Below are 16,599 nucleotides of genomic sequence, written 5' to 3'. Positions count from 1 at the left end.
TTCCGCCTGGAGCCTAGCGCCCTTGCTTGCTGGAAGCACAAGTCCACCGCCCAGTGACATTTGGATAGATACATTGCTGCAAAGTACCTAGATCTCGCAAAGACCATCTTCAAAAACGAGGTAGCAACAGTTCAAGCACTCGCGTAGGCTGCGTAGAAAGAGAATTAGAGAGATAAAATTTGTTCTGGGATCATTGATGGAACTCTAGATATAGGAATTCTTAATTTTGCTTTACTACGAAAACAATCAATGGTCTTTATCAAGCTAGAGATGATGGCCCAGCCAAGCACAGCAGAATGCCTCCTTCGGTGCTACTTGTGCCTCCGGCAATACCTCACTCCAAAGTATACATCTCTCAGCCGCTCCAACGCGGGGCCATCCAGCAACCACCTGAAAGGCAACTAAACTTATAGCAGTCGCCAAAGCTTCATCAAACCCCCAACACCTCTCCCATCTACCACCCCTTAGAATCGCCATTGTCCGCCCTCGCAATGGCTTCTAACGCCGACTTCAAAGACCGGCAGTTCCTCGCCGTCATCGGCGACGAGGCAAGTTCGCTCCCCAGGATAAAACTGCGCGCAGATGAGTCTCGCATCCTGCTAACGCAAACACATAGGACTCTGTAACGGGCCTCTTGCTCGCGGGCATCGGCGTGAGTTGCACCTGGAGGACATACAGACCCCTTGGCCCCCCAAGATTATAATGGCAGCGCTGCCACCGATAGAGTTGGACGTCTTCTCACACAGTCTATAGCACATCACCGCCGGCGCCGATGCGCAGAAAAACTTCCTTGTCGTCGACAGCAAGACAGAGACCGCAGCCATCGAATCTGCCTTTGAGAGCTTTACCGAGAGAAAAGACATTGGAATCGTCTTGATCAACCAACATGTTAGTTTGTCCCGAGGCAGAAATTGCGGTGCTTGTCGTGGAACAAAGCGTACTGATAGCGAGAGGACTAGGTTGCCGACCGGATACGACACCGAGTCGATACCCACACCGCTGCCTTCCCCACGGTCCTCGAGATTCCAAGCAAAGATCATCCTTATGATCCCGAGAAGGACAGTGTTCTGAGACGGGTGCGTCGTCTGTTTGGAGAGTGAACGTTTCATCTTGTACGCAGAGCCATATTATTAGAAGAGATGGGGAAGTGTGCGGAGCGTCAATGGAGGACCCCAATGCCACATGACGAGTATATAATATCAATACGATCATCAAGAGCCAAGTGTATACTGGTTTATCAGGATTATTACGCGTGCTTTCCTCTAGTAGGAGCAAAAAGAGCGCCGCAATGATGTGCCTATGAACCATATCGGAATATCACCCAAGGAGTACAGCAATCTCGCCCAGAAGAAGCCAACGCAGCCGTAGCAATGCCATTTAGGAAAATAAAAAACACCCAGCAGTCAAAAGAAAAAGAAAAACAGAATCCGAATCATCTCCACCGTTGCCAGTTGCCCGTAATCATTCTCGTAGCATAAAGCAGAAATTACAATTCCTCAGTGTTCTCGAAGGAGCCCAGGCTTGGTCGAGGGAAGTTAACGGTCGCCTTCAAGCAGGTGATCTTCTCGTCATCGGCGGAGTAGACGTCGGCAAGGACGCTGTAGGTTCCCTATTGACATGTGTAAGCATGAAAGATGATGGCTGATGGGTTTGGAGAGGAGGCTTACCGGAGGAATGGCAGAGGGGAGATCGACGCTCTTGGTGATGGTCATCTGTCCGTTCTCAAGGGGGCAGGAAAGGTCGACATTGTCAAGCTGCTCGCACAGGTCTGCAGTTGTGGAGAGAAGCTGAATGAGGCCGTACTTGACAGTGACCTTGACGTATGCACCCGGAGTGATGGTCTTCTTGACTTCACCAGAGGCCGTGATGAGGAGTGCCTTGCCACTATAGAGAAATCATTAGCCCAAGTCAAGAGGGAAGAATTTTGTCGGGGAAGATTCTTACGGCTTGGGGGGGTTAGGAGCCAAGTCGACTTTCTTGATCTCAATGAGGTCGTCGTCACGGTCGGCGCTGCAGTACTCGATGGGGTTTTCTCCAGGGACCTTGAGAGAAGCGTCGAGTGCGGAGGCCGAATCGCCCCAGATGGCGAGGGCCGTGGCCGGAGCGGCGAGGCAGGCAGCCAGATAGGCGACGGTGGTAGAGAAACGCATCGTTACGGACGTTGGATAACTCTGTAGTTTAGGATATGATGGTTAGAGAAGAGGATGAAGAGCGACGAAGAAGAGATGGAGATACCGACTCGAGAATGGAGGCGAAAGGCAACACTGGATGAGATAATAGATGATAAAGGTAGAGGTGAGGCTGGCGCTGCTTGCCGTCGTACTGGTTGAGCGGCTGTATGGAATATGGGGCATGTACAGTGACGCCGACGGCAAACCACTAACGTCACGGGACGGTCTGCTGCCGTGCTGCGTCTCAGCGGTGGTTGGATGCGTCATGAGACCCGTCCGGGGCTACGATTGGCCAGGACGCAGAGAAAGGCTCCGCTTCCATGGCAGAACAGATAACGCTGGGGTAGCGCTGATACTCCTTGCATTCGCTCCGCCCGGTACAGGTACATGTCCTGCGCTGGTAGAATACGGCGTATCCGTGTGCTGCACAATGAGCGCAAGTACAATGGGGAGACACTTTAGGAGCAGCAGTAGCGCCCTTGGCTTATGTGGTGCCATCAATCTTAGTAACAAAGACAAAGAGCAGCGGAAGGCAACTGACTGTGCTGCTGTACCGTATTGATTGCGGCCGTCTTTCCATTCACAGATTATCGTGCCTTTACATCTACGAACCAGCCAAACGAGGCTAGACTTCCTTTTCTTCGAATCGCCATCTCTTCCTCTTCTTCACAGATGAGCAGGTGCTGCTACGCTCCCTCGCTTTTTGCTTCACCGTCTCTTTTTCCTGGCATTTCGCCCCCTTCAACCTGCGGCACGGCGTTTGCATGAGGCGTTTGGCAAGCGAAGGGAGCCTGAGTTGATTCGCTCTAGTCGTTTCTGCCTCAGGCATCTCCATCCAGGCAGCATTGTGGGGCGATGGCGCACGGACCAGCCCATCTTCTATAAAACAATCTCGCCGCTGCTCGCCTTTTAGTTCTCTTTTCTTCTTTTCTTCTTCATACTTACCTTGTTTCAGCACTTTGTCCGCGATCAAGAAGGCGGAGTGCTAGTGTGGGAGGCCTGCATTGCACATCGCGGAGTCGTCCCGCGCTCAATTGTCCTTCGGGGCCATTGGAGGCGGAATTTTTGATTTTACACATTTTGTGCTTTCATTGTGAGCGCAGGCTTGGACTGTGGCACGAAGAAGGCTGGTGGACAGAGAGCGGCGGAGGATAGCAGAGCGTAGTGCGAGAGGGAAATGGGGCCACGACGTCTTGTATGGGATAGGATTGCGTAGGATGGGGGTCAGAGTTGAACAGTCGGGAGGGAGCACAAGGATTAGAACAGTTGGCACCAACGATCATCATTTCACTCACTACAACACGACGTAATTTTGAAAGGTTTCTAATGGGGCAACGCTTCGTGCTACTCTGTCTCGGCTGTAGGCGGTGCGACGTAGGCTTACGACGCTGACCAAGTAACATTTGGGACCAAATTGCAGTTGAGTGCAACGGAGTCCCTGCTTGGTGGTGCTACATTAGATTAGGAAACAAGTGTCACAAGCTCAACGCCCGGCGACAGGTGGAAATTCAACAAAAAAGAAAGAAAGAATCGAGTCAATCAAAACAAAACAAAAACAAAAACAAAACACGACCAGTCGTATGCACACTAGCTGCTGAAACCTACAGCAGTAGCTAGCCAGCCAAGGTTTTATCGTACTCTTGCGCCGACAGCCTCATTGGCTAGCTCACAAGCCCCCCCAGTTCGCACTCCAAGGATGAAGCGACGCGATTCGCGCGCCGCGCAGAGCACAGGTCCGTTATTGTGACTGGCCAATCAGGAGGCTGTGATGGCAGGGCTATTTGCTGGGATGACGAGCGCAAGGCTTGACTAGAGGCTGGAGACTGGCGAATGAGGCGGCGGTGCTGTTTCGGTGGTGCAGGCATATTCCCCGCTTGGTTTTTTCTGACTGTGCCAAAGTTGGTGCAGCGACTCTTTTTCTGCTGGTACGAGTACGAGCGGGTGGTGTGAGTTGGCTTTCGGGGTGTGTGTCCGTAGCCTTTACTCCGATGGTCAATACGAGTACATTGCATTGCTTGGTAGACAAGGGAGCGAACAACGTACGCCCTGTTGGTGCCGTATTAAGTGAAAATGAGGTGCGTGTCTGGGAGACGAAAGACGTGAATCATTGACGTTTATCCCGTCGTGCGGCGAGAGCTGGATTCAAATTCTCGCACCCGGAGGAGACGCATGCAGGTCTGCACGGAGCTGGCTGGTGTCTCCGTACCCCTTTCAAACCCGCCGGTACAGGTACATGTACTCGTACTTTGCAGACATCGCACTCGCACGCAACAATGCACCAGCAGAGCAAATGTAATTAATTAGCCTACAAGTTACTGCGTCGGATGAGAAAGATGCAGCCAAATAGAGCAGCTGCCGGCATGGCCATCTTTCCTCCTGTCACGTCCATCCACTCAAATCTTATCCTGTCCCGACGTGCATATTAATTTCAATTTCCCGCCTCATATTGATTGGGTCGTACTCCGTACGTGGTAGGCTCAAAGTGGTAAAATTCACACCGGCCTTGCTCACTGCAACCACACCATCCACACAGTACAGTACGGAAGCAGTCGACAGTGGCCAACCCTGGATCACCAGTGACGCCACTGAGGGCTTGCTCTGCTTCTATTCTTGTAGGGCATAGGGGCATGTGCCTGAACAACACAGCGGCTGGGCGCTAAACCCTGAGGCTTTGGCTCCCAGTTTCGCATCAAAGAGAATTCGAAACCATCAAATGGAGCCTTTTTCCTAGAAACTCGTCTGCAAGGTCAAGATCGCTCACTTGTTACTGAGTTTGTCGAGAAAGAAGCAAACCATCAAAGCTGTCCAACTGCAAGAAATCATCACTTCTATACGTTCACATATTACCTTCGTCCCTGCGACTCTCTCCATCGTCTTCTTTCTTATTGCTCTGCGTCTTACGAGTACTATTTCGGCTCTCTCTATTACCTATGCGACTGGCTCCTGCCTCAGCCCATAGCACCTCAGGCAACATGGCCGTCATGAGCAGGATGGGCAGGCTTCTCTCGCCAAGCTGCGGCTGAATCCTGCTATACACCGTCCACAGAACCTCTCCAGTCAGAGCATCAACATCTCCTTCCGACATGACATGACATCAAATGATATCCATGATATGCCAGATCGACGGAGCACCACAAATGGCGGGTAAGTTGCTTCTCTTCTCTCCTCTTCTCCCCCCTTCTCTTTCTCTGCGCTGCTCTTCTCTTCTCTCGATGCTGTGTGGACGCAAGATTATTCATGCGCCATGGATCATTTACCCATCAAATCGTCCGGCCCCCCTTGGCCATCTCACATGCCGACTGACTCCCTATTACAAGCTCAAGCTCTCATACTGCATTACACTGCCCGCCCATCCAGAGGCTCTCGCATATCATTACCCACCCGCGGCTTTACCCACCCAAAACCTTACAGACCGCACTCGCATCTACACACGCATACAAGCCTGCGCACACTCTTTTCCTCCCGTCCTCTGTCTTCGGTGCAGCAGCCCCTTCCCCTCTCTCTCGCATCCGTCTTCCGCTGCCCGTTCTCGACCTTCTTCTCTCCCCTCGTCAGCGTTTCTCCTGCTTGACTGCATCACCTCCTCCCGCACCCTACCTCGGCCTTTTGTACCTTTGTACCCTGCCCAGCCCAGCCCCGAGCCTGATGGCTGGCAATGGATCTTGCAGTGGTGCAATGCCGCCGCCAGACAGTCGCCGCCTCAGGCAGCAACCAGCGCTGCGAGCGGTCGTACTACTGCCCTCCAGGCACTAGCACCGAATACCTGCCGACCTGCCACCACTACATGCGCACCCCCCGTCTCGCCCTCTTTTTTTTGCTCGCACGCTCACCACTGTGCCAGCCGCGAGGTACTCGGCGCTCCGTGCAAGTACTCGGTACTCGTACGCCCACGGCCCCAGTGCATGGATGGGCCTTGGACGCACACTAAGACGTCGCTATCCCACCGCCCATTCGCCGTTGGGCTTAGCGCCTGTTGCCTCTGTCGCCTGGCGCTGAGATGAGTGCCGCCCTCTCTGCAAGTTTCTTTTCGCAGTTCAGTTCTGCACTGGTTCTGCAGGATGGATGAGCACCAGCACCAGCCCAGCACCAGCGCTCCGTGCTAGTGCTACGAGTACTGTACTGGTACGATACGGGCACTGCTACAGTACAGCGTGCACCAAGGCACTGCTGCTGCTCCCGTAGTGCCGTGTGCTCGTACCCCCTCAGTCTCTCGCTCGCTGCCCTTCTGGACTCTCTCCTCTCTTCTGGTCTGGGTCCCGGAATCCTCGACACCGGATTGGACTGTGCCGCTACGGGCTGGGCTGGGCTTGGACTTGCACTGGCGACGCTGCATGATTGGACACCCTGGCCGGTACGTACCTCGAGGGTGCCGCCGCACTCGTTCTCGCGCTGCAGCAAAGACACCCTCTCTGTTTCGTCGCTCCTCCCCATCCTCCTTCTCCTCCTCCATCCCCGTTGCCGGCCGTTGACGAATCTTTTGCCTCAGGAGCCCGATCAATCCAGAGACGCCCGCCGACTTCAGCTGCTGCCGCCTGGCCTTGTCATCTTGCCTTGTCCTCCTTTTATTTCCCACGGACGCTTTTTTTTGCCCCCTTCATCCCACTCTCTCGTGGACCAGCCTGCTTCTCACCTTTTCCTCGACCAACAATCCAGTCGCCTCCCGCCCGATCGTGTTCGAATTTTTACGACCCAGGCGAGAAACATTCGACGCCCTTCAGTGTCCAGCCATCGCCCTCGACGCGTATGAAAACCCCCATAGCTGTGCTCGTGATTCTCTCCTCCTCTTCAACCCCGTCGACCATTTTTTTCTTCGCTCCTACTGACGGCTGTTGACGACTAGGCCTCTGCCCTTAAGTCAATCCCCAAATCACGACGCTTCAAGTGCCCAGACGCCGCCTGCCGCCTGTCCAAGACTCGACTGCGCCATCGTTTCCGCTCCGGCGTATGACGCGGCTGGTCGCGATCCTCGACAGCTCGACGCTCCAGCTCATTCATCCGGCGCGCGTCTTGATCGGCGCCGTCATGCTCTCAAGACCGCGACAATAATCAATCCACGCATCCCTTGCGACATCGACTACCCAGCGTGGTCCTCCTTTGGACTATGACAGACAAGCCAGCTCCGCTGTCGACGCAAGCAGCAGTTTCCACCCAGGCCAACCACATCGCGCTCGTTGGCCCGACCGGCCCCGACGATGTCGCCCACAAGATTGAGGCGCCAGAGGAAGAGCCCTACACAATCAAGTGTATCTGCAATTTCTCTGACGACGACGGAAACACAATATACTGCGAGACCTGCGACACATGGCAGCACATTGATTGCTTCTATCCCGAGAATCGGGAAGAGGCCATCCGAGAGGACTTTGCTCACTCGTGTGCCGACTGCAAGCCCCGACCGCTGAATCGACAAAAGGCGATCGAGCGCACTCTACGGCTCAGGAATACCATCCTAGAGCCAGAGAGCATCGACAAAAAATCCACCAAGCGACCCCCTTCCAAGAGCCACAAGAAGAAAACCAAGCCCAGCGAAGTTCTTCTCAACGGTATCCACGCGGCTTCAGAAGGCGGCAAGCACGGCCACAACGGTGACCATCACCCTCCTCCAGCCAAGAAATCAAAAACCTCCCACCGACCCTCCCTGTCCGTTAGCTCCCAGCCTTCCAAGCGAAGCCCTTCATATGGGAACAACCGGGCGAATCCTACGCACCCTCCGAGTCCCGCCACGACTCCTCCCGACCTCCCCGACGATTTTCAAATCCACCACTACTCTGAGAGCTTCTGCTCCCTATACAACGATGTGCCCGACGCTCGCTCCAATGCATTTGCCAACCTCGCCATCCCCACCGCTCTGGTACGATGGCTAGAGTCGCCTTCTGCTCTGGAAAAGGAGGTCGGCCGGAGACACTCAGAGGTCTTCCAGGACGCACTGCCTGCTCTTGAGAGAAAGCGACCGAAGCTTGAGATCAAGGACGCCACACAGGCGCTGGATAATGGCACTACCCTGCTCTGGCGCTCTCTCAAGTCGACGTCTTCCATCGAAAAGGACGTGCCTCTCATCGAGTTGAATGGCGAGATTGGCTTCCAGAAGGATTACTGTGCAGACGGTGATAACCTCTGGGCTGATCTCTCATCGCCCCTACCTTTTGTCTTTTTCCATCCTATTCTCCCACTTTACATCGACACCCGTAAAGAAGGCTCCTTGGCCCGTTATGTCCGGAGAAGTTGCAAGCCCAACGCTCAACTGGACACCTTCCTCATCAACAAGTCGGACTACCACTTCTGGCTCGTCAGCGACCGATACATCCCACCCAGCGAGCAGATTACTCTACCGTGGGACTTTCGTCTAGAAAAGAGCGTCTCTCAGCGCTGGCTACATCTGCTAGGCCTCAGCGATGATGATGGCGCAGCGCAAGATGAGTTTGAACTCGACGAGTCAGAGTATACAGCCATCTCCAACTGGATCGACCGGATATTGTCAGAATATGGCGGTTGTGCGTGTGATCAGGATAATAACTGCGCCTTCGCACGATTCCATCGACATTATCTATACGGCAAGAGCCAGTCCCGCGGTAACAAGAAGAGATCACGCAAGACAAAGGCCCACACCATCTCACCAAGCAGCACTGGTCATGCCACAAATAGTCGTGCTGCCAGTGAGGGCCATGTCGATGAGCATGCTGAGCGTGAGGGCCGAGATGGGTCGGTCCCGGCGCGGAGCAAGCCCTCTAGCAGGGATCGAACTCCGCTGCGCCAGGGCTCTTTTGATCAATTAGGGATATTGACCGAACCTACAGACCGTGACAAGCGCAAGGTGGCCATGGTGGAAGACTCCTTCCGCCGTATGGAACAAGAGCAGCAGCAACCACCGAGGAAGAAGAAGAGGGTATCAGACACTACAACAGCCTCGACATCTTCCAAATCAAAATCCAGAACCGGCTCAACCCCTCACATTGGCAGCTATGCTGATGCAAGCACCACATCCCGAAGCAAATCCGGTTCGCCTGCTAGCTCAAGGTCACCAAATCTTGGAACCTCTTCTAAATCTACTGCAGTCCGCCAGGGCTCAGCAGACATACGAGCCAGGCAATCATCCGCATCGCCACGACCCGTCTACTGCGACATGGGCATTCAGACGGATCCCGTAGACGACGAGTGGTTTAGTCAGCCGCAAGAACTCCCCTGTCGCAAGAAGCGAATCATTTCACTTTCTCAGCGACTCCTCAACAACAGATACAGAGCGCGCGCTGAAGAGGACCGCAAGCGAACATCATCCATCTCAGACTCACGGCCCTCAACGGCTGACGCCATGGACGTTGATGCCGGTGAGACTGAGCAGAAACCGGAGCTACCAAAAGCCGAAGAGGAAACGCAGCCGCCTCCGTCTCCTCCTCCAACTCAAGGTGGAGAAGACGCGGAAGTTCATGACGCGCCCCCTCTACCTGCTCCTGAAGAAGCACCAGCAGCCCCTCTGAGTGAGGCGGAGTCTACCCCGGAGAAGCTCAAGGCACCTGAGCTCAAAGTTCAAATGCCCAACTTGCCCGCACTCGATGCCACCGCTTCAACTACGACCACGCCACTATCGGCAAGCAGCTCTGCTGTGCAAGCAGTAATCATCTCTAGCATCAACTCAACCGTTAACGGAGCCATTGCAACTTCAAGTCCAATCAAAAAGAAGCTGAGCCTTAGCGATTACACCAAGAGCAGGATGAACAAGGCCGCGGTGAAGCCCTCATTGAGCCTCATTTCTACAAAGCCTAGCCCTTCAGAGGCAGATGAGATAAAGCTGGAGAATGTAGAGTCAGCAACTATGGAGAAAGTCGAAGGCGCAGTGGCTACACCTACAGCGGCAGCCGCCGCCACCACAAACGGTCACACAAGAAATGTGTAGGATAGGATGATGTTTGTGTTCATTTCGTGTTATTCATGGCGGGAATTCGCGATTAGTCATGTACCGCATTCAGTGGATGAAGGGAAATCAATTGGACGAGTCTCAAAAATGGAGGTTGGAGTTGTTTCAAATTTTTATACAAGGCCAATGGACAGCTCGGATATGTTGCCCATCATTGTTTTTTACTTTTTACTTTACACTTCTTTTCTATTTACTGGGCGTTTAGGGGAAAGGGAAGACGACGATTTTGGGAAATGAAAGATTTGGCGCCAATGGAGATGTCGAGCCGCAAGGTCGACGCAGGGAGTTCTAACTTGCAAGACCAACGCTACCTGCTCTCTTGAATCCTTGATTTGGTCCAAAGTTTTTGGGGCCAGGCAAAGGCGTCTCAAGGCAACCCAACGCTCCGGATATACAAAAAAGGAGTCTGCTGGACACTAGGGCCGGGGAATTTTTATTTATTTTCTTTTTCTTTTCTCAAGAGGAGGGGCGTAACTTTAGGACATGGTTGCTTTTTCCAACACTTCAAAAACTAGGGTTTTCTGGGGAACGGGAGAGGGTCCTGTGTACTTTTATCATCTTGATCTTTATGAATTTTAACTGGACGGAGGTTGGGTGGCCGGATAGGATGGATGGACGGGGTTGGTAGAGCGGGAATCCTTCATTTTTTCTTACGATTCCCTGCTCGGCGGCCGGATGGGATGAGGCCATTGGGTTTTATGTGTGGCCTCTGGGTTGAGACGACGACACGTGATATAATGGATGGCAGACAAATCCGTTTGATCTTTTTTTTTTTTTTTTTTTTTTTTGAACAGACGATTGTTCGAGTTTTTGGGACCAAAGTTCTGTTGATGAATCGGGTTCAAAGTTTAAGGTAGCCAGATAGAACTATGAGCAAAGAAAATTGGACTCTCAGTCTTTTTAACCAGTTTACGGGTTAGTGCTGGATGTTTTTAAATCTTGTGTGGTGTAGCATTGCTTGCTGTCTAATTAGAATAGTATATACACGTGTAGAAATTGCGAGATTCTAGTAAGCTTGGTGGGTTAATGCTGTCCTGTGCTGCCCCAGTTGTCTTCCTTAAAGATGAGCAGGGCCAGCTTATGTCTGACGAAGAGGCCGAAGAGGCCGACGAATAGCTGTAGTAAAGTCACTTCCCAGGCGAGGCGGTTTTCCTTTAGGGGACCTCGCCACACGAGCCACAGGTTGAGGAGCGTTAGATTACTCGTTTCGACGAAGAGGCCGGCTTCGTCAGTGGTGACACGGAGGAGACGCAGGCGGTGCAGCAAATGCAGGGCCTTGCCGACGAGAGGGTGTGGCTGCCGATCGGGGGACCAAGGAGTAATGGAGGGCTCGAGGAGGCCGGAGCGGGCGTTGAATTTGGGCAGGCGGTGGCGCGGGCAGGGAACGAGGCCGAAGATCTGGGGGCACGAGTAGAGGAAGTTGAAGAGCTGGGGGACGAGCAGGAGGCCGAGCGTCTTGGAGAAGTGGCCGAGGATGCCGACGACGGCGAAGACCATGCCGGAGAAGTAGCAGTAGGTGTCGCCAACAAAGACCTTTGCAGGATACCAGTTGTGCGCGAGCAGAGCTACCGAGACGCCTATCCAGGGAAGCAAGAAATACAGCGAGAAGAGGTGAGAATCTGTCGCGGGATGAGGATACGGGGTGAAGAGGTAGAGACAATCGTTGAACGCGATGAGCAGTGATACGACGATACACTGTGATACTTCGATGCCGTTGATGCCCGCGAGCATGTTTATGCTCTGGGGGCAGAACATGGCGACGCAGGCCATGTAGACGTAGTAGAGGAAACCGAGATCGAAGAGATCGCCGAGAAAGGGCTGGAGGGGGACGGGGATGACGATGGAGGTTACGTCGAAGTCGACGAAGTAGACGACGAGGAGGGGGATGGAGGCGAGGCCTGGGATCCACCACTTGTGGCGCCAGCGGATGTCGAAGAGGTCGTCGCCGATGCCGAGGAGGGCGATGGTTTGGAGGGAGATGATGGCGCCGAGGTAGGAGGCGAGCTGTGTATACGGTCAGTTGGGCATGTTCTATATCTGAGCTGAGAGAGGAGTAGGGGATGAGATGGAGAAAGGAGTGTATCTCATATATGTCCTCGTTTGTATGTATATATGGTAGAGAATGAATGATATCTCTCTTACCTTGTTATGAGGAAATCGATGCAGGAACCGTCCCTCGTTCGCATGGTGTATCTCCACCACAACATCCCGATTCCCTCCTCCGCTCGTCGCCGCCACAATGTCCTTGTAAAAAGGAAACGGAATGAAAATAATCACTGTAATCAGATACACAGCAGCACACACTGCGCCCATGCACTCTGGCAGCTCCGCGCTGTTGACCTTGCTCAGGTCGCGGCCCCGGAAGCCGGCCTTGATGAAGGTCGGGCCGAGCCACCGGATCATGGCGTAGCATAGCGAGAATGCGACGAGGGAGAGCGAGAGAGAGGCGATGAGGGGTTCGCCGTCGCCGTGGAATGTGTTTGCGAGGATGGCGAGCGAGGCGCCGGAGAGGGAGACGAGGCTGAGGGTTTCGGTGCGGGAGAGGCTTGTTGCTGGGGAGGCGTGGGGGGAGCCGGAGGGAGCCATTGTTGAGGAATCTGGAGATGGATGAATTTGACGGTGTGTGAAGAGGGTTGCTTTATAAGGCGATGAAGTGGATTGGTTGCATTGTTATTTGGTGAGAGTTTGGTGATGAGCGTTGGCGATTGGGTGTTGTAGAGGCGCAAGTTTAGGGAAGATGAGTGAGTAGCTCGAGAAGCTCAACAGCTCGTCGCAAAGATCTACAATAAAACAAATTATGAAATAGAATAAAAAACTCAAACCATTGAAACGCGCAATGAAGAACAATCAAATTCCATCAAACGACAATGTCGCGATCGCAATGGCAGAAAAGGGGCAACAACAATAAGAGGAAAACTCCCGTCTGATTTGCTGCCGTTTCTGCCACGTCGATCAACTTGGAGGTTTTTTGAAACCAGCATGTCGGAAAAGCGAAAAGTGGCGTTTCGTCATCAATTCCAAGGGGGGAGGGGGTGTTGCACGTGCAAGTCTGTCAGATTAGGGGCGTGTGTTGAGTAGGGTGGAGCTGAAAGAAAGAGGATGCAGAAGGTGGTGAATCGGGGGGTTGAGAAATCATTTGGGGGTGGGGATAGAGACATCCAATCAATATCATTAGACATGCATCGAACAAACAGAATAGGTTGGAGTTATCTTGTCAATGTAATTGAAAATAAATGATATAGATCATTGCTAGATGAAAACAATCATCACAAGATTGCATACAACAGCCGTGAGCTCATCAAGCCTCGTCATATATCCTTCCAGAATACCATTACCCAGACGTTTCTCGTCTTTTACCTGCTACATTAATCCTCAAACTCAAGGGCTAGCTAAAGTGCAGTATATCATTCATCAAAGGGTATCACAAACCCATCTTCCCTATTCCACAGTCTCTTTAAGTCCAAAAATTCCCTCTCTTCTTATGCTTAGTCTCATCATACCCTTAAACCAAATCCCATTTAGCCACATACGCCCAGGCCATCGCAACCCGCCCCTTCTTGGCAAGATATTGCTGAGCTGTCACCCCTCGTGCGTCTTGTCCATCCATCGATGTTAGCTGCAGTACCATGACCGACTGCCCTGGCGCTCCCAGGTCTTTAGCATGAACATCGGCCCAGTGCCAGTAGCCATCCGTCTCAATCGGAATAAAGTCATCCTTGCGGCCGTCGAGGCCATGAATCTGCAGCAGAAACAGGGAAGGCTTCCCAAGGCCGTGCTTTTCTGCCTTCCAGTGCTCACATAGCTGTGCAAACTGAAATCGGACAACTTGGCCGCTGTTGACAGGAATCTGCTTTGATGCAGGCTCAACAGTGTCTTCAGCAATGCCCTCTTGGCCACAGTTACCAAAGATTTCGACCGGTTCACCCTGAGAGCGCCCGACGATGTACTCTTCCCAAGTGATTGTGCGGCCATCCTCGCGGAACTGGTGTCTGTTGTCAGACGGGAAATGGGTACGGCCAAACCGCTCGCCGCTGTTGGTGAACTGGACGGGGCTAAACTCTTTCTTGAACAAGTTGTTGGCTCCGCAAATGTGACCAGCTCCCCAACAGGCATCGAGAAGCCTCCAGACACCACCATCAACCCTGACTGCGTTCCATGCATGGCCCGTTGCATCAGGAGGCGGCGGCCTTTGTCCTTGTTTCAGAGGTGTATAGCCATAGCCCTTTCCATGGCCACCGACGACAACGCATTCCAGACCGGCCTTGTTGGCAATGGCCTTGTACGTCTCCGCGTAGCCTTGGCACACAGCTGCACCGTAACGTATGGTTTCTTCGGGCGTCATACCCCTGATGTTGCCACTGAAAAATGCCTTGGTATCATACATGATGTTGTGATGAAACCACGTGAAGATGGCTCTTGCCTTATCGTTATATGACGGGAACGGGTCGCAGAGTACACGGGCAAGATATCCCACAACATCATGTTGGGGGAGCTGCTCTCTGGGATATTGGGCGGCAACGTTATCAGGTCCACTCCAGTCTCGGCATACCCAGCAATCATTAGCCACTACTGGCGGAGCTGGCGACGCACGGGAGGAAATGGCTTGGATCTGAGCCACTGATGGGCGAGAGGCCATTGGGATCGGAGGGGGCCCGTCATCAGCCGCGGCATCAATCTTGGGCCTTGCTGGCATCTTTGGAGGCTCAGTCATACTCCCGAATCCCCGTATCTGAACAGTGACAGGTGTTGGCTTTGGCGTTGGCTTTTGCGTTGGCTTTGGTAGAATCTCTGTGCTCGTCGAAGGCTGGGGCCTAGCTGGCCTAGATGGCAGTCTGGGAGGGAGGCTAGGTCTGGCTGGCTGGCTGGCTGGCTGTTCAACTGTCTGTCTGGCTGCCATCCTCACGGAATTTTCTCTAATAGCCGCCTGTCTTGTGACAGCTTCTTCCTTTGCCTTTGCCTCTAGTTCCCGCTTTGTAGGCGGGAGAGGAGGCAAGCTGTTCATGTCACAAACCGGTGGCAGCTTGTGCACGACGGTCCCGTTGGATCCATTGCTCGTAGTAGAAGAGATTGTTTTGGTCAAAGACAAAGACGACATGGTAGACTGCATCGATGCCTCTGATGAAGCCGAGTTGCGCCGTCCTGAGGGTTTGGGAACGGTAATCGTTGATGTTCGTCGCGGCGGTAGTGCAGGTGACGCCTGGAAGGATCCAGTCCTCGAGGGCAACGGCGGAGGGGCAGAAGCATCTGGTGAGGTCGCATTCTGTGTGTTGCGACGAGGCAATGGTGGCGGTGCATCGGCATTTGCTCTGCCGGGTCTCGGAGGCTGTTGCGGCGCTGCTTCATGAGCCGAGCCGTTGACGGTCACGACGGGGGCAGTTTGGCTTCGGGATTCGACAGCAGGACGTCCAGGAGGAGGAGGAGGCTTGGGCTTTTTGCGAGCAGCCTCAGGAGTGCCGACGCTGCTAAAGTTCTTTTGCTTGTTCAACGCTGCTATCCTCTCCGCCAGCGTATTAAACTGCGGTTCCTCGGTGTCTGCCATGGTGAGGATGTTTTATTGATGATGTCCTTTTGTATGTTTTATATCTCAATCTGTTTTGTTGGTTCCTCTCCTGATTGCTCAAGTTGACAGGAAGAGATGTTGGTGCTTGGCAAGCTGTGGTTGGATGAGTGGCGAGATTCGAGCTCAGTGAGCAAGTAAAGAGAACGAATGGACGTCTCAGCTTGGAGACGCAAAAGTATTGCAAGAAACTCAATAAAAAAGATCGAATGCAAAAACAAATGAGAAGCAATAAATTTCCTTCTTTTTATTTTTCTCCAGCTACCCACGCATCATCAAAGAGCGACAAGGAAAAGAGCGGTGCTAGACGATGCTGAAGCAGACGGTGAAGATTGTTGGAGAAAACTGAGAGACTGAGCTGGGACCGCCGTTGACATAGATGGCTATTTTTAAGGGCCAAGACACAACTGCACTTGCATTAGCTGGTTTGAAAAAGAGTACGGAACCAGTTTGCTTTGCTTTGCACAGCCCACTTGGCTCACGGGGGCTCTGCCGTGTCACTGATACACGCTGTTGGCACCAGCAGTTGCCACCGTGCGAGGTCACAGGTACGGGCGAGCGATTTGATAGTCGTGCACAGAGCAGAGTTCCCAGTCGCAGTGACACTGCAGTGGTTTAGGCAGATGCGGGCATTTTTGCAGTCTCGTCTCGTTTGGGGAAATGGGGAGGGAAATGCCGTAAAGAGCTTGCAGAAGAAAAGACGAGCTTCAACGCGTGTTTTGGTTGGCAAAGGCGATTAAATGGATGGGGGCGGCTAAAGCAGGACATGTGGCGCGATGAATGCCAGGCCCGCTCGGCAATTGCCTAACCGGGCTGCATTGCATTTGATTTTGCCAGGGGGGTTTGAATTGCTGTAGGATTTGTCTGAGTTTGATGGTTGTAAGTGGTGAATGAATGAGTAATACCACAGAGAGAGAGGTGTTGATGTCGAGGAGATGTAAAGAGCATCAGTTGAGGTTATCACC

General features: G+C 53.0%; 5 protein-coding genes across 5 annotated transcripts; 2 read left to right on the top strand and 3 right to left on the bottom strand.

Moving 5' to 3' along the window:
• The first annotated feature begins 424 nt into the window (after nucleotides 1–424).
• M431DRAFT_503295 (hypothetical protein) lies at nucleotides 425–1,251 on the top strand. Its single transcript, XM_024918287.1, has 4 exons — nucleotides 425–548; nucleotides 617–652; nucleotides 754–888; nucleotides 960–1,251. Exons 1-4 carry the CDS (start codon nucleotides 492–494, stop codon nucleotides 1,098–1,100), a joined length of 369 nt encoding a protein of 122 aa, XP_024780821.1. The 5' UTR covers nucleotides 425–491; the 3' UTR covers nucleotides 1,101–1,251.
• A 136-nt stretch (nucleotides 1,252–1,387) lies between these two features.
• Nucleotides 1,388–2,300, bottom strand: M431DRAFT_132526 (hypothetical protein). Its single transcript, XM_024912484.1, has 3 exons — nucleotides 1,945–2,300; nucleotides 1,668–1,884; nucleotides 1,388–1,609 (listed from the first exon to the last, which is right to left on the bottom strand). The coding sequence occupies exons 1-3, from the start codon at nucleotides 2,148–2,150 to the stop codon at nucleotides 1,487–1,489; spliced, it is 546 nt and encodes a 181-aa protein (XP_024780820.1). The 5' UTR covers nucleotides 2,151–2,300; the 3' UTR covers nucleotides 1,388–1,486.
• Nucleotides 2,301–6,906: 4,606 nt separating this feature from the next.
• Nucleotides 6,907–10,372, top strand: M431DRAFT_204577 (hypothetical protein). Its single transcript, XM_024913372.1, has 2 exons — nucleotides 6,907–6,912; nucleotides 7,012–10,372. The coding sequence occupies exon 2, from the start codon at nucleotides 7,273–7,275 to the stop codon at nucleotides 10,054–10,056; it is 2,784 nt and encodes a 927-aa protein (XP_024780819.1). The 5' UTR covers nucleotides 6,907–6,912; nucleotides 7,012–7,272; the 3' UTR covers nucleotides 10,057–10,372.
• A 619-nt stretch (nucleotides 10,373–10,991) lies between these two features.
• Nucleotides 10,992–13,022, bottom strand: M431DRAFT_132520 (hypothetical protein). The gene is made up of 2 exons (XM_024912483.1): nucleotides 12,220–13,022; nucleotides 10,992–12,081 (listed from the first exon to the last, which is right to left on the bottom strand). Exons 1-2 carry the CDS (start codon nucleotides 12,661–12,663, stop codon nucleotides 11,101–11,103), a joined length of 1,425 nt encoding a protein of 474 aa, XP_024780818.1. The 5' UTR covers nucleotides 12,664–13,022; the 3' UTR covers nucleotides 10,992–11,100.
• Nucleotides 13,023–13,274: 252 nt separating this feature from the next.
• Nucleotides 13,275–15,814, bottom strand: M431DRAFT_204557 (hypothetical protein). The gene has a single exon (XM_024913371.1). The coding sequence runs from the start codon at nucleotides 15,614–15,616 to the stop codon at nucleotides 13,580–13,582; it is 2,037 nt and encodes a 678-aa protein (XP_024780817.1). The 5' UTR covers nucleotides 15,617–15,814; the 3' UTR covers nucleotides 13,275–13,579.
• Between the last annotated feature and the right edge of the window lie 785 nt (nucleotides 15,815–16,599).

This window comes from Trichoderma harzianum, assembly GCF_003025095.1.
Source record: "Trichoderma harzianum CBS 226.95 unplaced genomic scaffold M431scaffold_1, whole genome shotgun sequence".
Lineage (NCBI taxonomy): Eukaryota > Fungi > Ascomycota > Sordariomycetes > Hypocreales > Hypocreaceae > Trichoderma > Trichoderma harzianum.
This window is presented reverse-complemented; position numbering and strand designations above follow the sequence as displayed.